This window comes from Desmodus rotundus, chromosome 5 (assembly GCF_022682495.2).
Source record: "Desmodus rotundus isolate HL8 chromosome 5, HLdesRot8A.1, whole genome shotgun sequence".
Classification (NCBI taxonomy): domain Eukaryota; kingdom Metazoa; phylum Chordata; class Mammalia; order Chiroptera; family Phyllostomidae; genus Desmodus; species Desmodus rotundus.
In genome coordinates, this window is record NC_071391.1 from 32,877,134 (window position 1) to 32,900,144 (window position 23,011).

At 45.6% G+C, this 23,011-nt stretch overlaps 1 protein-coding gene across 1 annotated transcript in view; it reads left to right on the forward strand.

Moving 5' to 3' along the window:
• The first annotated feature begins 4,093 nt into the window (after nt 1-4,093).
• The window catches only part of SERGEF (secretion regulating guanine nucleotide exchange factor), a 179,979-nt gene continuing 161,061 nt past the window's right edge, over nt 4,094-23,011 (forward strand). Inside the window, 7 exon segments of the mRNA XM_024558699.4 lie at nt 4,094-4,182; nt 7,933-8,068; nt 9,951-10,106; nt 12,287-12,381; nt 14,897-14,957; nt 19,003-19,116; nt 20,802-20,864. Of these exon segments, the coding sequence (XP_024414467.2) occupies nt 4,123-4,182; nt 7,933-8,068; nt 9,951-10,106; nt 12,287-12,381; nt 14,897-14,957; nt 19,003-19,116; nt 20,802-20,864 (685 nt within the window). The 5' untranslated portion in view covers nt 4,094-4,122.

Below are 23,011 nucleotides of genomic sequence, written 5' to 3' on the forward strand. Positions count from 1 at the left end.
CTGAATAATAAATGGATACAAAATTCATGTTCTCAGAAAGGATTTATTTTCTGTCAAACATGTTAAAAACTGACTAAACTATATTCTCAATTGTATTAGTTTAAGAAATCTATCACATCCTCATACTTGTTTAAAAGCGTAGGAATATCTGAGATGAAGGAAGCCAAACACACTCGGAACCTAGTAACCATTTTTTGGAGTTCTTGGTGAAGTCTCAGTCTCGTGACCCTTCTCTGTAAAATGAGCTGGATCTACTTCACTGGGTTATTGGGGGAATTATGTTGTGAGAGGACTTTATAGAGAGAAATGTATTATCCTTAACCATACGTGAAGAATAATTAATATCATCACCCTCCTAATCGGAGATCCTCCATAGCCTCTGGAGGATTTTATCTTCCTCCAGAGGGAATTAACTTTTACTTCTAGCAGGCAGTACATATATAATGGCATGGACAGATCTTCTTAGTCCAATTAGGGATTAAGCCAATCTGAAGCTGAACTTCAGTCTTTGTGAGCACAGTCTATTTCCTGTTTGCCTCTACTTTCAGGGTGCAGCCCTTTAGGGATTCCAAAGCAAAGTAATAGATATGTCCCAGGGCTTCTCCTGGGGAACCCTGGACTCCTAGTTTTGTCCCCTCCTTCCCTGGCATTTCCCCCACCCCCATAAGATTACTAAAGTGCTATTCAGTTCTTCAGCTTCTCAACTGTTGCTTTCAGCCGCCCAGTTTCTTAGCCTCCAAGTCACTGCATGCTAATTAGCAAATGCTTCAAGCAGGAAAGAAGTGCCAAATATAATGTCTCATCTTCCAGATATTAGTCCTTTAAGTTCCGGCTGCCTTGATAGTTCTCCAATGACTTGAAACAGATTTATAACGATTTCCCCCAGCTTTCCTAGATGTTTTGATAAGAGAATTGGCCAGGTGTCAGTTAATCTGCCTTTATCAAAAAATGGAAATCTGACTGTGGAGTAAATCACTTAACTTCTTTGAGCCTAAGTTTTCTCATCTGCAAAATAATTATGATCCTAATAATACTTATCATATCAGTAATATTGAGAGGACCAAATAAGATAATCTAATGGAAAAAATGTCCTAACCCGTGTGGTGCAGAGATATAGTCTGTGTGGCCCCAAATACTTTCTCTTTCCCTCCTATGGGGAGTCAGGCATGTGAAAGTCATGCCATCGAAGAGTTGCAGTGTAGCCTCATTCAGCAGCTGCGACTCAGCCAGGCTGTTGCTGGGAAGGGCTCGTCAGCGGCATGTACACAGTTGAAACAGTTGCACCATCTGAACACTTCCAGGAAATCGTACTAAGAGATATAGCATAATATTATAACTGTAAGTTAGCTAGAGTATCGATGCATGTACATTCAAGGGGTGAAATAAGAAAACAAGTGTATCCTCCCGGGCCCTCTCTGTGTGAAAACTGGCTCTGTGAGTAGTTCCTCTTTGCCCATTTGAATGAAATCAATCTCAGGTCCTGGCCTTGAATTTTCTGCTCACTCTCAGTCTTTAGCTTCTAATCAATCTCCCTTTCTCTCTCTCCACAATTCAAAACATTAAACTTTACCTAAGTTTAACGTTTTTCTTCTTTACAACTGAGAAAGAAAGGGGTGTGCTTAGCTTCTTAATTTTCTTTCTCCTCCCTCCCCACTCACTAGGATGCCTCTGGCTCCTCCAGGGAATGGTGGTACAAAAGAGTAGATTGTGTGTGTGTGTGTCTAATACTGTTGTGAGTTGGCATCAGTGCTTTTTATACTTGGTAAGTATTAAGTGCTGACTCATCCTCTGTGGGTGTTTTGGAAGATCTTTCCACCTTCTAATTTTTCGTGATGTGGGTAAATGTGCCTCTCTGACTGGGGTGTTGAATTCATCTCCCTCAGCCTCTAAGAATCTACTTGGTCAGCTCTCTTGGAGTGTCACTCCGGCCCTCCGGAATTCCCTTGGATGGGGTCTGAGTCAATCCCTTGGCTAAATTGTTCACGCATGGGGAACACGCACATGGAAGACACTCAGACATTCTTTGTCATGAAAAATTGGGCGTGAGAGACCTCTCTGAAGCATCAATATCCTTTACTCAACTATCAAATCATACAGCAGCCTGTTTGGGTCCCAGCCTGGAGGGACACATACCATGCGCTCTAAGTAGCCCTGCTGAAGTGCACTTTTCTTTAGGCATGAGATGGGTGTGGACTCACAGCACATTGACAACTATTTTTTTTTAAAGATCTTATTTATTTACTTTTTTTTAAGAGAATGGAAGGGAAGGAGAAAGGGAGGAAAATATCACAATGTGTGAGGTTGCCTCTCACATGCCCCTAACTGGGGACCTGGCCCCCAACCCAGGCATGTGACCTGACTGGGAATTGAACCAGCCACCTTTTGGTTTGGAGGTCAGTGATCAATCCACTGAGCCACACCAGCCAGGGCACATTGACAGCTATCGCCACATATCCTATCAGGATTCCTTCTCAGCCTCTCCAACCTTTTTCATAGACTGGATGGCATGCACTGGTTTGTGGACACCTCCTTCACAAGTTATGCTTTGGTGATCTTGTACCTCACTTTATAATATGAGAGTAATTGGCATTTATTGCCTTGGGGGGTCTCAGCCAAAACTGAGACAGGAAGGGCCCCTTTTTACATCCTATTACACATGCTTGAAAGGAATTGTCAGAACAAAAAGGGCCAGTCTTATAAAACAATCACCAAACATGGCATAGTTTTTGCACATCAAGGTCCCGGGAGAACAAAGAGCTGCTTTGCCTCTCTAAAGTTTTTATTTTTATTTTTTAGCGTGGTTTTCTTAGCATGGCCGTAGTCTGGAGAGGTAAAGGTGAGGTGCTGCCCTCTAGTGGTCCTAGAGCCAGAAACAACGGGGAGTGGCGGAGTGAAAGAACGGGAAGGGTTAAGAGCTCAGCCCAGAACACTGCCCAGGGCTCCCAGGCCTACAGGGTGATGAGTTCCGGAGGCTTGTGTCACCACAGGGGTCAAGAACTAGTGACTATGGATTATTATCCTTAATGTGACCCCAAGGTACCCACAAGGTAAAGTGGGTTATGCACAAAAAAGTAAAAAAAAAATCACCCCTGATTCACCAACCCGAGTGTGTGTGTGTGTAAAATTGATATAACACGTGCATGATATATCAGGAATATTTCCCTTATTTAATATCTTAAAAACATTTTAAAATGGCAGCCTAGTAGTATTCTATTGCATGGCTATTGCATAATTTAATCAATTTACTTTTGGACTTCCAGGTAGCAACGTCTTTCCTATTATATGTAATCCTATAATGAATAACTCACAGTTTAAGACTTTATGCACAGCTGTGGTTATTTTCTTGTGATAAGTGAGCAGATGTGGAATTACTGAGTAAATATCTATATATTACTAATATGCATTACCACATTTTCCTTGTGGAAAATTGTGCTTATTTAGATCCCACCAAAAGTGTATGAGGGTGTCTTATAAAAGCCATTTTATATGAAAATCTTTGTTGGGTGAAAATGACCCAGTACTCAGGGCCGTGCTCGGAGCACTGAGAGTCCGCAGGCTGCCCCAGCAGGAATTCACGAGCACCAGCCTTCTCAGTGCAAGTTCCCGCTCCATGCTAGGCGCTGAGGGCGACACCAACGATAGTCAGACACTATCCTCATCTACCAAGAAGCTCCCTCAGATTTTGCAAATGCACACCAAAGCAGGCCCAAGTTCGGCCTAAGACCCTGGGGTAGGGCAGTTTCCACCCCTTCCTAGGCTCAATTTCTTACCCATCAAATGGTGAAGCCCTGTCAGCCCCTCTGGGATGTGGTGGGACTCCCAGGAGATAAAAATGTGAAGGACCGTGCTGCACCTTCTCGTCTAGAATTAATACTAAAAATTAAGGCAAAGGAACACAGCCACCCTGCAAAACAGGAGGCCGGGGGCGGAGACGCTCAGAGCCGCGGGGCTACTGGGAGGCAGCGACCAGGCTCCTGCACGTTCCTGATTCGCGAAGGCAGGAGGGCGCGGCCCGCCGGCCCCGCCCCCCGAGCCGTCCCCTACCCCAGCGCCGGCTCCGCCCCGCAGCTGGCCCCGCCCTCCGCGTTGGCCACTCCCGGAAGCGTCGGTGGAGAGTCCCCCATGGAGCGGGATCCCAGCGCCTTGGATGCTACCCCAGCTCCGACCGCGCTCTTCGCCTGGGTACGTGACTCCGCCCCCGCGCCGGGGCGGCTGGGACCGAGGGGCGCCCAGACGCTGGAGCTCCGGGCCTCCGCGTGGGCAGATCTGGGCTGGGCGGCGGAGGTCCGAGCCCCGCTCAGGCTCTGGGTTGGAGGATGCTGGGCCGGTGGCAGAAGACGAGAAGGCGGTAGGGAAGGGTCTTCATGGGGTGATATAGGGGGTCTCCTGGCTGATGGGGTCCGGACCGGAGGGGCTGCGGCTTTGTGGGAAGAACCTGCCTCCAGGGCAGAGCGTCTGGTTCCGCGAGAGCTCCGGGGAAGACGGCGTGGATGGCTCTGAAGAGAGGATCGCCCCGTCTCGGAGCCCCGTGGGTCACCTGTGCTCTGCACCCTCCCCTTGCCCGGAGGACGGGGCCTTTCCCGGGCCCCACCCCAGCCTGGCGGGAGCATCCTTTCTTGTGAGGCCTGCTTGGCTGTGCACGAGGCAGAGACCCTGCATAGTTGCTGCTATTCCGCTGTGACCAGGATCTTGCCTGTATTGGGGAAGTGGGACTCTGCGCCGATATCGGTTTGACAGGAGCCCCGAGAGGCAGGGTCATCTTTTTGTGTCCGGGCTGGGAGAGCGGAGGGTCGGGGCTCAGGCGTGTGTGGCAGGCACCTGACCAGAGAGGCACGGGAACAAGCAGACGTTGTTTCTTAATTCTTCATAACACGTATCCCAATTGGAATGAAATGTATAATTGTTAATGCCAGTTTCCTTGGCTAGACTGTAAGCATCGTGACAGCGGGTACTGTGCCTGTCTTGTTCACGGTGCCTGTCACACGACATGGTAAGGTGCTCAGTCGGTATCTGTTGACTAACGACTGAATGAGTACCTGTTGTGTGTGAGCTCTGTGCCAGCCTTTTGGGAAAAACACGAGTTGGGATGAGGGTGGGGTGGGGAGATACCTGTATTGCTGTTAAAACCAATATATGTTCACTAATTAAAAAAGGGTAATTATCAGCTCAAGGAAGCACTTGTTGAATGTCAGGCAGGCTGCAGACTGACAGAAGGAAGAGTGGTGTGGCTTGAGCTCGTGTGGCTGTCAGTATCTTTGAGGTGGTACCTGAGCAGGTGATGGAGTTGGGGATTGAATGTGTGCCCGGGGTGGGTGGTGTTTTTGGCGTTTCCCAGGCCAGAGATGGGGGCCTGTGTGGCCAGAGAAACCATCTGACAGAAAAAGCCTTTCAGAGGTGGCCTTGTCTGTACCGAAACAAAAAGACTGTGGAATGTTACCCCACTGCTGTGCTTGGAGGTCTATGGTGTGTTCTTCCAGCTGCGTTATCTGTGTGGAGGGGTGTATTAGTTTGCCAGGACTCCCAGAACAGCATAGCACAGACTGGGGGGCTTAAACAATGGATTTATTTTCTCACAGTTCTGGAGGTCGGAAGTCCAGGATCAAGGTGTCAGTAGGAGTTTCTTCTGAGGCCTCTCTCTTTTGCTTAGAGATGGCAGCCTTCTTGCTGTGCCCTCAGACGTACTTCTCTCTCTGTGAGAGCAGCCCTGTGTTTCTTCTTATTAGGATGCCAGTCATACTGCTTAGGGCTGCATCGTTATGACCTCGTGTAACCTTAATTACCCTTGTAAAAGCTCCGTCTCCAAGTACAGTCACATTTCCAGCTACAGGAGGTTAGGGTTTAAACAAATGAATTTTAGGGGAACACAATTCAGTCCATCACAAGGGAATTTATCTCCTTGGAGTTGTGTGTTGTGTGTGTGTTATCTGGAGTGTTTATAAGGAAGAGAGGCAAATAGAGCTACGATAGGTTGTATTAAAATTCTCTTTTGTGTTGCTTTATCATGGATTTAGGGCCTCTTGCCACATTACAAAAATTTGGTACCATAATTTGAATTCCACAATGCCAGCGTATGACTTTCTGTTCAGTAGCCTGTAATCCTGGTAATGGGACAGCCGCGAGGTCTCAGGGCTGACGGAGAAATCCCGGGCATATGCCCTCCACTTCACACTCGGCAAGCTTTTCATTTGATCTTTCCTAGGTAGGGACTCATGGGGTCTTACATTCATTCACTATAAAATATACACACGCCTTTTCTGGGCCAGCACAGTTTCAGATATAGGGGAAATGGCAGTGAGCAAAACAAAGTTCTTGCCCTGATGGAGTTTACTTTTTAGGAGGTAGACAGTAAACAACTAAACATATATAATGTAATGTCAGGGAGTGTGATGGAGAAAAATAAAGCAGAAAAAGTGATGGGGGTACTATTTTTGATAGGGTCATACAGTTAGCCTTTAGCCAGGTAAGTTCTGGGCTGGTTCACCAAATATATGTGTGTGTGTGTGTGTGTGTGTGTGTGTGTATAATTTTTTTTCTTTATTCTTGGAGACAAAGTATGGTATAATGAAGGGAGTGGGCATCTGACTTGTTGCCCACCAGCTGTGTGACAATGGAAAGTTACTTAACCTCTGTGAGCCTTAGTCTTCCTCTGTACAAAGAGAGCGGCAGTCCCTATCTCCTCTGTTGTTGTGAGAGTTAACAGTGAATGCCGTTCACCACGGGGAGAAGCACTCAGTCTTTGGCGGCTGATACTGCTCTTGAGGGCCTCTGGGGGGGGGGGGGGGCGGCTGCGTCCCTGCCATGGCTTGCTCTTCCAGCTTGGAGTCCTTACAGTCGCAGATGACTGTGGAAGAGGCCACAAGGGGCCGGAGTTTATATGTAATACGGGTATTTTTTGTAGTTGTTTTAAATCAGGCATTTTAAAAACAAAGACATTTTAAAGGTTTTATTACTCATCTCTGGGAAGAACCAGCAAGAAGCAGATATTTGGAGAAATTATAAGGATTTCTGAAATCTTCATTAGGTTCTCTCTGCAGGTCCCCAAGTCCTTATCTTCATTTTGAAAACAAAAAGCTCTGAATACCCCGAACTGACCTGACATAGGCTGTTTACAGTCTTTGCCCACTCACTGTGAAGCTGTTATCGTCAGTGTGGATCTGTGTACTGTTTACTGTAGGAATAATACTGTTTTGCTTGTGGGGCACTGCTCGCAGACCTTACGAAAGAGTGTATGATTTTTATTCTGCATTACTTTTCATACCTGGCTACAAGGGTTTCCGATTAGGGATTATGGACCTTTATTGTATAATAATGATAGACATATTGCTCACCAAAAGGAAATCGGTTCCCTTACAGGGCTCTCACCACGAGAATCTAAGAGTCACAAAACATAGTGCCTGGAAAGGCCCTTAGCGATCATTGCCAACCTCTTCCACTTACAGATGAAATAACAGCGATGTGCCCTGCTTGAGGGCACAAAATCCTAGCTAACTTTGATTACAGAAAGTCGTTGCCAGTTATCCCTGTGGGGTGTGGGGAGAAGGGACAAGAACTAGTCCTAGCACATTTCCCACCCACTTGTTCCCATTTCCCCTCATTATTTCTTTTCTTAGCCACTCCAGGTAATTAGCTTTTATTAGAAGAACTCCCTTGTTGTCCTGAAAAGTAACAAATAGGGGCTGGGGCACTGGAAGGGGAAGGTGCAGAGTATCACTGGATAATAAGCTGTGGATGCTGAGGCTCCTACAGTGCGGTGTCCTGGGGGTGAGGCTGCCATCTAAGTGTTGGTTGCACATAACAGCCTCTTAAAAATGAGTTTATGAAATCTCACATGGGCTCAGATGATGTCGTGGTGAGGAGGATAGGGCCAGGTAAATAAACATTGACAGTTGGGATTCCCATACTTTTTTCATCTTTGCTTTATTTTATCCCTAGGGTGCAAATAGCTATGGGCAACTTGGCCTTGGCCATAAGGAAGATGTACTTTCGCCCCAACAACTGAATGACTTCTGTAAACCTATGTGCATTAGGAGGATCACAGGCGGAGGGGGCCACTCTGCTGTTGTCACAGGTAACTTTCCTTCAAAATTAAATAGCCTCTCATTTTCTTATTTAGACATTTCTCCCTAGGACGTCTTATTGCCATCTTTCAGCCTTTTGTATTTTGCAGAGGAAAACATTTCTGTGAACGAGCCAAGTTATCACCAAAGAATCCTAGACTGTCAGAGCCGAAAGGACTTCAGGGATCTTCTAGGCTCTCCTCAGGCTCCCCCTCACCCCCAGTCTTGTTACACAAGTGAGGCCTGGAGCAGAAAACAAATTGCTTGAAGTTCAAGACAAATTAGTGGCAGAGCTGCAATATATATCACATTTTATACCATACGAAGTCTGTCCAGAAGGTATCCAGCCATGTAATAGGAAAAATAGAGACATTTATTGAAGAGATACAAGATACAAGAAACATTGTACACAGGACAATGACGCCTCAGCCCCTTCAAAGTAGGCCCCTTGGGACCTCACACAGTTCTCCCAATCGCCATCAGCTGCCCTGTCGTATTTTCCTGAATCTCACCAATGGTCTGAAATCTCTTCCCTTTCAAAGGTGATTTCAGTTTTGGGAAAAGCCAGGAGTTGCAGGGCACCCAATCTGGGCTGTAGAGGGTCTTAGTCACCTGGGTGTTTTGATGTTTTGCCAAAAAACTCTGCACCAGACGTGATGCATGAGCGGGGGCGTTGTCCTGATGAAGCTGCCAATCACCAGTTGCCCATAGCTGTGGCCTTCTGAATCTTCCGAACAGTTTCCTTGGGGGAATGTTCAAGCTTAACAAAAATTTGATGCAGATTCGTTGCTGTACTCAGTCAGTTTGAATGTGATGGCTGCACAGTACACATGCTCACTCAACGGCGTCTACCACCCCCACTGACTAGTACAGTGAAGTGGTCATTGTTCACGCATGCACATTCCAGTCCACTCTCCTTGGCTGCCAGGTTACATGGATGTTGCACAAACCATTCTCATTATATTAACCATGGCTGGACTTTTTCTGGACAGACCTCATATGTTGCTATTTAACTTTAACACATGAATTAGAAGTCTGCAATTAGATTGAATATTCCTTGAGAGCAAGAGCTTTGTATTTTCCTAAATTTTCCTTGCAATACCTAGGATAGGACTTAACAAATATTACAAGTACTACAACATTGTGAAAGAGAGCATGTTGTATCCTGCTTAAGAACATTAAGTCCGAATGAAACTTCCTGGGTTCAAGTCCTGGTTCTGTTACTTATTAGCTGTGTGACCTTGGGCAAGTTACTTCTCTCCCCTACGTCTGTTTCCCCTCTGTTGCATGGGGTCAGTGACGGCGGATGAGAAGAATCATGGAGTTGATGGCTGCGTAACGACTCTTTGGGTCCTTGGCACTTGTGCCTTTGTGGACTCCTTTCTCCAGAAAGAGGTATTGAAAATTATATTTTACAATGGCATTGATACAAAGACTAAATAATCCAGGCTAGATTTAGTATTATATATTCATTATTATTACATTTCCTTTTCTTATTTTAAAAGAAAAACATTTCTGTGGGCCTCTAAAAGTACCGTGGGGCCTAGGCACTGTGCGTAAGGATAAGCTGGCCCCACACAAACACCTCTGGGAACAATACTTGCCACAGTCTAAGTACAGAGTAGATGTTGGCTGTGTTGTTACAGTGGATGCCTGATTTGGTGATTGATTGGCCACCACCGTAGCACTTGCAGTTTCCATTTAGATATTCCACTTGAGCCCCTTGGCCCAATGCCATTGGGTTCAGTGCACATTAACGTACGTGGCTTATTAAGGTGAGTGGGAAAAAGGTTATGGGGTTTGTAACTTGAAATAAATAGTGAAATCCTTTTGCTTCCTTTGGCAATTATAAGTTCTCCTACACAGTATCACCAAAGCCTTTGTGTATTGCAGATGGAGGAAGTCTTTTCGTTTGTGGCCTGAACAAAGACGGGCAGTTGGGACTTGGTCACACGGAGGATGTTCTGTGTTTTACACCCTGCAGATCCCTCCTTGGCTGTCCTGTCCAACAGGTGGCCTGTGGCTGGGACTTCACCGTTATTCTCACAGGTGAGTTCACTCCCAGGCCAATCTTTATCCCCATAGAGGCTTTGGGTGGGAAAAGCACGATAGCAGTGACGCTTATTAAATCAGAGCCTCTGTGCGTTTAAACACACACAGATGTTCTCTCTTGTTGTCAAGTTGAGAGGTGTCTTCTGCAAGAGTTTAAACAGTAAAACTTTGGGCTGGAGCCCTGACTGGTGTGGCTTGGTTGGGTGTAGTCCTACAAAGTGAAAGGTCGCCAGTTCGATTCCCAGTCAGGGCACATGCCTGGGTTGTGGGTTTGGTTTGGTCCCTGGTCGGGGCATGTACGAGAGGCAACCGATCAATGTTTCTCTCTCACACTGATGCTTCTCACCCTCTATTTCTCCTTTCCTTCCCATTTCTCTGAAAATTGATACCTAAAATCTTTAACACTTTGGGCTAGAAAACTTTTACCGGAGACTGGGGAATGAACTGGATTGCCTCTGTGGCCATTTCCTGTGCCAGAAGTTCATGTTAGCTGTGTGACTGGGCTAGCTGGCCAGAAGCGCTGGCTAAGGGTTACTCACAGGGGAGTGTGGTGGGGAGCGTGGTGGGGAGTGTGAGGAAATCAGAGGTTGACACAACACTGATGGTAGTTTTTTCCCCAATGAGGGATTTAAAAAACATACATGGACAGAACTGTTCCTTCACTGTGAAGCCAGGTAGCAGAATAGGATGTAGAGGGATATGGGTAAAGGGTTAATAGAATACAGTTGGTCCTCTGTATCCGCAGGTTTCACATCTGTGTATTCAACCAAGTGCTGATCAAAAACAGTAGTACATACAGTCATTTCAATCCACGGTTGGGAATTGGCGGCTGCAGAGGGCGAACTATGCTTTGTTTTGCGCTATTTTATATAAGGGACTTAAGCATCCTCAGGTTTTGGTATCTGCGGGGGGTCCTGGAACTGATCCCCTGCAAATACCGAGGGACCACTGTAATGCTCTTGGGAATCAGGTGACAGATCCTTTGTCTGCTGACTTCTCCCTGGAAGTAGTTTTGCCCCATCTAGCTTGCCGTTCTGGATTCAAGGGACCATCTGTAATTTCCGGCTAAGATCCCTTTTTGACACAGTCCTCTGGCAAGGGTATCTTCTGATCATGGGACCTGCCCATCCTCCAGCCCCACCTCAAACCCCTGGGGATTCTCCCAGGCACAGCTTGTTCCACGCTTCTTAGCACGTGGCCTTCAATTACTGTTCCCCACCTATTCCTGTTGTTGCCTTGGCTCTTAGTCTCCTCACTCCCTGTTCTTTTCTTTCTGGTAATTCCAACAGTGCATGTTGTTCTCTGCCTGGACCAGCCTCTCTCTTGTCTGTCTGGCGAACTCTTGTCCTGTCATTAGAACCCTGCGACAGTGTCACCGTCTCTGCCTGGGAGGGGCTCCGCACTGTGCGCCGCATTTGGCAGTATTTATTGGGGTCTAAGTAATAGCTGTCATGTATGACGTGCTCCTTGTGGGCCCGCGTTGGGCTTGCAGGGAGCAGTAGACAGCGCTGTTTCCTGTTCACATGCGGAACCGGCTGTGGGAAAGGTGGAGCGCAGCCGGGCAGGTGGAGCGCACACTCTTGGCTTTTTACCCGTAAGGGCCAAGTGGGAGGCCAGGGTGAATTGTCAGGCCCAGGGGTACTGCTAACACTCCTTTGATCCAAACTTACCCCCCAAACTCTAGGCCTTCCCCCCAGGGGAAACCCTTACTATGTGTCAGCCCACAGTGCCTGAGAGGAAAGTGCTAAGCCACACATGTCCTGTTCTTTCCTTGTCCCAAACTCGCCACCTGGGTAGCTTGCCCCTCCTCTGCTCGAAAGCAGTGAGCATGGGAAGGGCAGGGAGAAAGGCCTGAAGTGTTAAACAGTGGGCATTGTGTTACATGGCAACGTGAAAAGTGGGGAATAAGCGTCCCCCGATTCCAACACTGAGCACTGGGGCTAGGTGTTCTGCACAGCTCATCTGTCGTGAACTAGCGAAATGGACAGTCTGTAAAACAGCCCGGTGCCCCGTGTTTTCATTCCTAGGGAACAATAAAAGCAGGGAACGTGGCGTGAATGTGCTGAAGCACAGGGCGCTCCCTCCCTCCTCTCACTTCCGTTGCTCCTTCAGCATTTACCCATTGGGCACAGGTATCTTAGTACTTGGATTGTAATGTAAGCATTGGTATTTTGCAGAAAGTGGTCAAGTTCTATCATGTGGATCCAACTCCTTTGGCCAATTAGGAGTTCCTCATGGGCCTCGGAGAAGTGTGGTTCCCCAGGCCGTTGAGGTAAGACAGCACCCAATATTCACCTTGCCCCTGTCCTGTTAAAGACTTTCCGGGGTATTACAGTTATTCCTCCCCAGACTGGCCGGGTCCTTGAAAGCCCATGGGGTAGTTAAAATTTAAGTTGAAAAACTTAGGTGTTTTCTAGGAAATATTAGGTTGGGGGAATGAAGGTTGTGAGTAAAAAAAAAAAAAACAACCACCTCTGTTTAGTCCTCATACACATTATAAATTCTTTTTGACAGAAGCAGGAGGTAAAAACATTTTCACAGGCTGTACCCTGTGGAACAATGGGAGGAAAGTACCGAAGTGAAATAGTATAGAAATTCATTTATTTATTTAATAGTATATGTGCTGTGTTTAGGCCGTGGGGACAAAGGTGAGGAAGGTCCAATCCTAGTGTTTGAGGGCATAGAAACACCTAAATGCATTACCGTATTAGAACTATGGTAAATGTATGTATAGGCTCAAAGGAAGGAGTACTGAACTCTTCTTTGTAGGGGAAAGTGGAGTGAGAACAGGCTTATGCCGACTCCTGCAAGTTGAGTAGAAGTTTACCTGGCTTGATAGGATGCACAGAGTAGGTGCAGAAGAAGAGCATTCCAGACAGAAGGAGCCACGTAGGCATGGAACCGGAGGGTCTGAGATGCTGCAAGCAGTGTAGTTGGGCTGGAGTATAAGGGAGGGGAGGAAGTGCCAGTGGGGAGGGGGCAGTTGGGGAGGCGGTGTATGACAAATGGTGAGACCGGTGTGGCAGGGAGCGGCCTGATCGGGGTGGTGCAGAGGATGGACTGAAGGAAGATTACTCAGGAAACTCTTGCTAATAATTCAGACGAGAGATGATCGTGGTCCAGACCAAAGCACTGGCAGTGGGAACGGAGAAGAAGGAATAGTGGTGAGTTGAAGATGTTGAAGAGATTGAATCCACATTAAAACCTGTTAGTTAATTTTGAAAGAAAAAAAAAAACATTTTCTAGGACAATATGTTCAAATTATATTAGCAGTACAAGTTGATCTTCCCCAAAGCTAATGTGATTGTAGGCTACGTAACGGAAATAGAACCTCTAGAAGAAGGGAGGCCAGGGCACCGTTCTTTGCGCTGACCAGCTGCATCCGGGGTCTTGCGTTCTGTTGTGGGTTTGGTGTGCAGGCCCTGCGCATAAAGCTGAATAAGACTCGGACCCTGCCCTGAGAGTCCTGAGTGTAGAAAGACACAGAGGGTCTGTAAGTAAAGACGTAGTAAAGCGCCATTGGGGCTGTGAGTGATGCATATACAGAACCTTTCAAAAAGAGAGATTGAGTAATCAGAGCTTTCTTGGAGGAGTGGAACCAGGAGTGGGAGGGAATTTCAAACTGGGTGATGGCCGATGGCACTGGGGATGTTTGGTCTGAAGAAGAGAAATGTATTAGTTACCTAGTGCTTGTAATAAATTAGCTTCAAATTTAGCACCTTAAAACAAACATTTATTATCTCATAGTTTCTGAGGGTCAGGAACCTGGAACAGGTTAGCAGGTCTCTCATGAGGTCACAGTCAAGATGTCAGCCAGGGCCTGCTGAAGGTGTGACTGGGCTGGCGGGTCCACTTCTACCTCTCTCTCCTGGTGGGAGGCCTCAGTTCCTTGCCACATGGGCCTCTCTGCAGGACTGTTCAGACCTGGCCTCTGGCTTTCTTCCCCCTAGAGGCCAAGCAGGAAGCTGCAGAGCCTTTTATCACCTCGTCTCTGAGCTACTCATCTCTTCCTTATTCTGTTCCCTGGAAACAAGTGACTAAGTCTAGCCTACACTCAGCCAGAGGGGAATTAAGCTGCATACCTTGAGGGAAAGGGGTCTCAAAGAATGTGAGGACCTATTTTTAAAACCACCACAAGGCATCTTAGGATGTGACAGCCGTCTTCACATATTTGAAAGCATTGTCAGAAGTTCTCAGCAGAGAGGACTGGCTTCACCCGAGGAGATGAATGGAACAGGTACCTGGGGAGGCAGTGAGTCTGTGTCACCGGAGAAAGGTGTTTGGCAGGGGTTGATGGCCACTTGGTGGGGTGCCGTGGAGCGGTTTCTAGTATTGGGTGGGGATTGGACTAGATCAAAGGTCTGCAAACTAGAACCCTTGGTAAATAAAGTTTTATTGGGCCACAGCCACACCCATTCATTCATGTATTGTCTATGGCGGCTTTTATGTTACAATGGCAGAGTCGTGTGACGGAAACCACATGGCCTTCAAAGTCTAAAATATTTACTATCTGGCCCATGACATAAAACACTCGCCAACCCCTGGACTGGATGAACTTGCAGGCACCCCCATCCCTGAGAGGCATTGTGAGATGGTATTTTTAAAAGATTTTAGTCTTTTAGGGATGCATAAAGAGGTATTTATGAATGGAAATGCCGTTGGCTGGGGGCTCTAAACCAGTCAGGCACATAAATGAGCACCCTGCTGCACTGCATTTGGGCAGCCGTCACGTAACGTTTTGTAGATGGATGCCTCTGAGATTGCAGTGCTCCTCTCTGTTTTGACAGCTCCTGAGAGAGAAGGTCGTTGGCATTGCTGCTGGACTGAGGCATGCGTTAGCCGCTACAGGTGATCATTTTGCTTTTATTTTTCTAACTAGTGTGTGATAAGGAGAAACAGAGCTTTAGGAGAAATAAACTTTAAGGAGTAATTCAGAGTGTCCTGCTTGGCTGCATTTCTGATTGAAAGGAGGGTACATAAGGCCAAAGTCATGTGGGAAAGCCTTCAGCAGGTAGGGAGGAAGGAAATGAAAATTTTTAGCTCTTCATTATGTTCTGGGCAGGAGGCTGTGTTCTCTTGATTTCGTCAATACCTCATTTCATCCTCACGGCTGTGCAGTGACACGAGTTACATTTTTGTATATGAAGAAACTGAGGTCCAGAGAAGCCAACGTGCTTGTCTAGGCTTGCACAGGGAGTAAGGTAGTAAAAGGTGGAGCTGCGGTCAGAGTCTAGGATGGTCTGGATTCCAAGGCCCACTTTCTTTGCCGTGACTGCACTAGTGGGATTTTAATGTTTACTAATTTAAAGGCTTCAGACGAGCTTGTCTCCTGGGCCATGAGGGGGCGGTGGAGGTAGGGCTGACAGTGTGTGTGAGGTTGAGGGTGATGAGTAGAGAGGGACAGTGGCTGGGGGAAGAGCAGTGACCCTTTTCTCTCCCCCTTGCTCATTTTTCTGCTCCCACTCCTGGGCTGAAGGACAGCCCTAACCAGCTGTGGCAGCTGAGGCTCGAGCATTTGGTGAGTCCAGTTGTGGAGTGGGGAGAGGAGAGGAGGTGAGGAAGAGTGTGGTGCTGCACTGTGCTGCTGGGGGCTTAGTACTGACTGTAGTAAAAAAGAACCGACTTTTTTTTGAGATAATTACAGATTCCCACGCAGTTGTAAGAAATCAGATAGCTCTCATGCACTCTTTCCCCAGCTTCTCCCAGTCCTAACTGTAGGGCAACGACAGCACAGCTGTCTTGGTACCACCGTCAAGACACAGAGCAGTTCCATTGCCACAGGGAGCCACTCGCCGCCCTTTATAGGCACACTCACTCTCTGCCTGCCCCGCTCCCTTCTTAGCTCCTGACGACCACTCCTCTGCTCTCCATCTCTGTAATACTCAAGAATGGTATGTAAATGGTATTGTAGAGTATACAGCCTTTTGGGGGTGGGTTTTGGTTTTTTTTTTTTGCTCAACATGATTTCCTGGAGATTCATCCAAATTTTGAGTATCATTAATACTCAAAATAGTGTCTCCTGGCACAGAGGTACCACTGTACTAGCCCAGGCTGCCATAACAAAATACTGCAGACTGGGGGCTCAAACAACAGGAAGGTATTTTCTCACAGTGCTGGAGACTAGAAGTCCAGCATCAAGGTGCTGTGAGAACTGGTGTCTGGTGAGACCTCTCTTCCTGACTTGTAGATGGCTCCCTTCTCGCTGTGTCCTCACGTGGCCTTTCCTTTACATGCACACGGGCAGAGACAGACCTCTGGTTATTTCTCTTCTTACAAGGGCTCCAGCTCCATCAGATGAAGGCCTCACTCGTATGACCCATTCGATCTTTGTGGCCTCCTTATAGGCCCTGTCTCCAAACGCGGTCACACTGTGGGTTGGGGATTCAACGTGAGTTTTTGGGGGACATGATTCAGTACGTAGCAACCACGGTTTGCTTAACCAGTCACCCATTGAAGAACATCTGCTTGTTTCCAGTTTTAGGCTATTAAGAATAAAGCTATAAACATGTGTGGACAAGTTTTTATGTGAACATAAATTTTCATTTCCCTGGGATAAATGCCCAGGAGTGTGATTGCTGAGTTGTGTGGTAGTAATTACACTTTTACAAAGCAGCAGAGTTTCTGTGATGTGTTTGAGTAAGTTAATTGTCAAGCCCTCCCCTCCCCCATTCATTTTGTAACTATTTCTGGATGTGGTTCCAAAAGATGGGAACTCTTCCTGACAGCATTACCAAAATACCATCATCATCCCTGCAAAAATAATTCTGTAATCCCATCAAACTATATCCAATCTGCATTTACATTTCCCTGATTGTCTCAAAAAATATATATATTTTATAGCTTGTTTGAATCAAGATCTGAATTAGGTGTGTACATTGCAATTGGTTGATATGTATTTCAAGTCTGTCTCTTTAAAAAAATATGCCTTTAAAAATTTTTATCATGCTAAATACATAACAAAATATGCCATCTTAATCATTTTTTAAGTGCACAGTTGAGTCGCTTTAAGTCTGTTCACATTATTGTGCAACTGGTAGCACTGTTTATCTCCAGGGCTCTTTCCACCTTGCACAACTGAAACTATGCCCACTAAACCGCTACTCCCATTTCCCTCTTGCCCGGGCCTGGCCCCGCCACTCTACTTTCTGCCTCCGTGACTTTGACTGCTCACACAGGCACCTCACATGAATGGAATCACACAGTGTCAGTCTCTTTGTGGCTTATTTCCCTCAGCGTAATGTCCCCAAGGTCCATGCATGTGGTAGCAGGTGTCAGAATTTCCTTCCTTTTTAAGGCTGAGTAACTGCATTGCGTGTACACCGCATTTTCCTTTTCCAGTTCTCTGTTGGTAGACACCACGGTTGCTTTCACATTTTAGCTATTGTGAATAATGGAGCTGCGACCGTGGTTATACAATATCACTGGGAGGTCCCGCTTTCAATTTGTTAGGATATGTACCCAGAAATAGAATTGTTCAATCAATAGTAATTCTATTTTTAATTTTTTGAGGGGCTGCCATACTGTTTTCCATAATTGCTGTATCATTAAAAAAATTAATTTTCAGTTACAGTTTCCATTCAGAATTATTTTGTGCTAGTTTCAGGTGTGCAGCATAGTGGTGAGACAATCATATATACTTTCCCACCTACAGTGCACAAGGGTTCCCGAATTTCTTTACAACCTCACCAACAGTGATGTGAAGCAGTACACATCCTCATGGGTGTGAAGTGGACACATCGTGGCAGTTTTGATTTGCATTTCCCTGATGATTAGTGATATTGAGTATCTTCTTGTGCTTATCGGCCATTTGTATATTTTCTTTGGAAAATGTTCATTCAAGTCCTTTACTCATTTTTACATAAGGTCATTTGTTTTTGTGTGGAGTTTTAGGAGTTCTTGATATATTCTGAATATGAATCCTTTATCAGATATCTCATGTCACTTTTAGTCTATAAATTCCTTTCCCTGTCTTTTTTCCCCTTGCAATTTATTTGTTAAAGACATATTAACTTTTGTTTTATTTCAACACCGCGTTTTGCTTACACTGTGCTCGGTCATCATCACTTACATTTCACAAAGCAGGCTTGTCTGTTTACACCTTAAGGACCGTAGATCATAGGGTATTTCCAGAGGAACAGAACCTTAATGTTGCTTTTGGGTGATGGAGCCCAGTTACACACATCTGACTGTAGGCCAAATATGTAAAATTTCATGTATGCATTTGTATGAGGTGCAGAACATGAGTACATGAGTTAGACTCAGCAGACAGGGAAATAAAAGCCCACGCCACCGAAGTAGTGGCTTATTAAGAAGCTATCTTGCAGTCATACATTTATTCAGCAGAGGAATCTTTGAATTCATCTTGGTGTAGTAGAAAGAGCACCACATTAGGTGTTAGGACAGCTGAGTTCTGGCATTTCCTCTGCCACTAGCTCCTTGTATGCCAAATCCCACCCCCTCTTCAGGAGCTCGTTTTCTCATCTAGTAAATAAATGTCAGGAATGGACTTGATCATCTTCTAGGTTCTTTCCTGCTCTGTCTGGAGTCTGAGCGGCCTTCTCAGGTCATTCACGAACAAGGCGTCATCAGGAATTTGACTGTGCAGGAGTGTCCTGGCACTTTTTGGAGGGAGTCCTTCAATGTTGGCACTGTTGGAATTGCAACGATGTTGGAATTTTCTCTGGTGGTCTCAGATTGCTCTAAAGATTGGATTTGTGATTGGCTTGCTGGTGATCCCTGTGACCAGTCACGGGGCCCTTGAAGCGAGGAGCTTCTCCGTAATACATGTGTTAGGGAGAATGAATTGGGAATCTACGGCAGTGAGGTTCAAAGACCAATCCAGTCTTATACAAATACACATTTTCTTCTTTTTTTCTTCTGCTCATTTGGGAAGCAAGCGGCATCGTGTTCCAGTGGGGAACCGGTTTGGCATCTTCTGGACGGCGCTTGTGCCCTGGGCAGACTCTCCCACTGTTTTTGACAGCGAAGGAACCCAGCAGAGTGACAGGTGAGGCCCTTTGTATAGGCCGAACTTTATAAGGCCCAGTTTGTGACCCTGATGGTTGGCTGTGATGAAACCTTTACAGCAAATCTCTAACTACTCTGCTGGACCTCAGAACAGAGGCAGGATTTTTGAGGGTAGTAGAAAGTGGGGGGGTGGAGGGTGGAGAAGAGAAGGGTAAACCACAGTGGGAGCGATGTACAAGACATTGGAATCATTCTGATCTTTCTAAGTCCTGCAAGCCCCTCCCCCTTCCTCTGAGGGTCAGATTAGCTGTCCAGAAGCCCGAGGGTTGAGTTGGAGAGGGTGCTCTTAGAGGAGGAGGGAGCACTGGATGCTGGACAGGCAATCCACTTCACGCGACATTGAAAACTTCCATAACATTTTTCCCGCCTCACCAAGATATTCACGGCTCGCTGGGGTATCCTGCTTTCTCATTCCTCTGTGCCTACGGGCAAACTGTTACCTCCGCCTTTTCCTTTTGTCCCTCTGGGAAAATCCTGGTCATTTTTTAAGGCCTAGCTCAGGTGCAGCTTTCTCTGTGAAGACTCTCCCATCCTCTCGCCTCTGTTGCATTTTCTCACACTCGTGGATAGCACAGTATATTGTGCTATTATGAGTTGTTTGTACATTTTCCCACATGCCAAAGATTCTGAGTTTTTTCAGGGCAGGAACTGTGTCTGCTATCTATTTTAGCACAGAACTGTAACTGGAAGGAATTTAGAAGTGTTTTGATTTGATTTGATTTGAACAACCTGTTTGAGATCTGCTCGGAGCACAGCTTAGATTCAGAATTGAATGGGGGAGTTTTCTGAGGAGACATTAGAATAGATCATCAGCTTCCTGCCCCCAAAGCCTGTCATTTTTCATTCTGCCAACTTACCTCACCACCCTACGTGCTGGAGCTGGAACCCTGGGTGTCCCTCCTCACCTGGCCACTGGGGCCCAGCGCTTTTTCTCTGGGGAATGCAGCAGAAATATCTGCCTTTTCCCTTTCTCATTCCACAGGATACTTTAAGGTTGAGGGGCATTTTATTAATACACTAGTTAATGGAGCAGACATGTCAGGAAAAAGAGTTACAGAAGGACTGAATTTCTCTAGACCAGGTGACCATGATGTCTACCCGAGCTGACTGGGGTTATGCCTTGCCAGTTACGGCAGTGTAATTAAGGGGAAAAGGTACTGGGTTTGGAGATGGAAGGCAGGTCGGGTTCTAGTTCTGTCTGTATGTTGTTAGGAAGCCTGGGTGTGTATTTTAGTGTCTGCATGTTAGAGCAGCTGAATGTATGAGATGCCGTTTTTGTAGGCCCCCTCTGTGGACCGAGCTAGGGGATATGCATATTTATACATACGTACCCCTGTGTCTTTGTCCGTCCTACTAGAAACCGTGAGTCTACGCTGATTTCTCCAACTGCAGTCCAACATCACATGGTTAATACTAGCCTTCCGCCTTTTCATACCTGCACCTTTCCTCTCCTCTCTGATAATGAGCTCCTTTATCCTTGATATATTTACATATGTGTTCAATCCCCTGGTCTGTAACCACGTTAACCCTCTTGGCCAGTGCTGCCGACTCAGCTGCCTGCCCTGGCTGAGAGTTTCTCCCAGACCCCGCTGGTGCTGCCTGAGTCCCTTCTCTGCCCAGTTTGCTCTGTTGTAAGTGTAATTTCTAAAGAATTTTTCTTTGTAGGCCTGGAGAATTCTAGAGCAATATGCGTTGTTGCTGGCTCCGAGCACTCAGCTTCATTGACAGGTGGGTACCAGCTCTCCGGTTAACAGGCCATTGACAGTTCTGTGTGTTCCTTCTTCAGGCGGTGATATTGGGATGCAGAGGGCAGAGCTTAGGCTTGGGAGTCAGAGTTGGGGTGTCGCCCCCTGTGTGGTCTCAGACAACTCACTTTACCCTCCCGAGGCCATCTCCTTGTCTGTAAAATACTTCGTGGGTAGTTCTAAGGACTATTATGACCGTACGTGTAAACATTTATGTGGGCTTAGTTCCTTTTCTCTGACTTTGTCTTCCCAACTGTGTAAGAGGGATAAGAATATCTTCTTCTCAGGGTAATTGTGATTATCAAATCATATAAGCAACAGTAAATTTATATTTAACATGTTGTTATCACATCCATTTAATCCATTTAAGTGTCTAATGAAACTATCTAATCTTTCTGTTTAATCTCAAACTAATCTTTCTAATCCATTTATCTCTCTGTTTGCTCTTTCTATATTTGCTTACTCTATTTTTTTATGTAACTATATATTTCTATTTTTATTGATCTTTCATCTTTGTATTTTTCTATCTAACCTATGTATCCATCTATCTATCTAAATTGAGTGATGTATGTTTTTCCTATTGTAATTTGTATTTTTATGTATTTCTCTAGTCCATATCTTTGGTCTATTCCTTTATATAACCTTTTTTCTCTCTTGTACTATATCTGCCTAGCTGTGCATCCATCCACACATTTGACACACCCAGCCACTATAGTATAAACTCTAGTGACAGTGTAGCCTTTTCTTGAAAGTGAAGGTTATCTCTTCTAAAGGTTGTTTGTTTCCAAGCCCCGATGGCCCTTCCTCCTGCTGGTAGACTGGAGACTATAGCTCTGAGAAATTTATTTTGGTTAAGGCCTCTCACACAGATAAATACACTTTTCTTAAAAGATTTTGTTTATTTAGAGAGAAGGGAGAGACAAAGGAGGGGGAGAAACGTCTATGTGGGAAAGAAACATCAATCGGTTGCCTCTCGTACCCACAACTCAGACGCGTGCCCTGTGCAGGAATTGAATCGGTGACCTTTTGCCCTTCAGAATGACGCCCAACTCTGCCCACACACCTGGGCCACCCTAGTCAGGGCTGCATTACATTTTAAGCAAAGGGAAATGACTTTCGTGCATAGTGTTTTATGTGGAAATTAAGGTGTATACATAGTAAATGTAAACTAATTCATATGAATTTTTCAACATCAAATTTGAAATGCAGTCCAGCTGAAAAGCTGTTATTGTTTGCAAACGAGTACAGAGACATAATGTAAGAGTTTAAATCCTTTACAAACTGAGCTACATATAATTTGTTATTTACTGAATTTAAAACAGCCAACAAAAGAAATACTTACTTTTAGCCTAAGTCTTGTATTAGGTAGATTTATACATGTATGTTGAGAGTTGAGTTGAAATGAATGCCACTTATATAGGAAGGACTGGAGGCCCCAGGTGAGAAATGAGTAGTTCATGCCCCACGGTCAGTGAGGGCTGGGGAAGGCATTCTTTTCTGAGAATCAAAGGAGGCTAAGAGATGCTTCTACTGTTTTAATTAATTTGAAATAGCTGGCATTATATAAACCTAGAGATTGTCCAATTGCTTGCTAACATCAGTTCCTTAAAAAATCATGTAATTAGTAAGGCTACTTATTGTATATGTGGAACACTTTTATTTTGGTGTTTAAAAAACATGTTGCATTTTTATTTTATTGAGATGTAACTCATATAAAATTCACCCTTTTAAATTGTCCAAGCTAGGGATTTTTAGTGTACTCATACAATGAGTTGTTTTGGATATTTTTAATGTCAGTTAGAAGTTGTCAACATTAGTGCTCCCCTTTCTGCTCTAGTTCAAGCTGTTAACACATTGGGTCTTGTTCCGTGCCTTTTAGACCTTTCCTCCGGCCTCGTACGTTATGTAACTGTTGGCACTGCAGCAGAATTTAATTTTGCAGCAGTGTTGATCCGCATGTGGAAGGCGGTTTGCGTTTGCAAAGAGGTGGTTTAGTTTTACTGAGGTAAATAGAAGCTTGTTACAGACACAGGCTCGTGGTCAATGGCATCTTGGTAGCTAACCAGGCCATTTAATGGATTGGGACTTTGCTGAGGGTCTCTTCTGCCTTCTTGTACGGGATCCTCATAC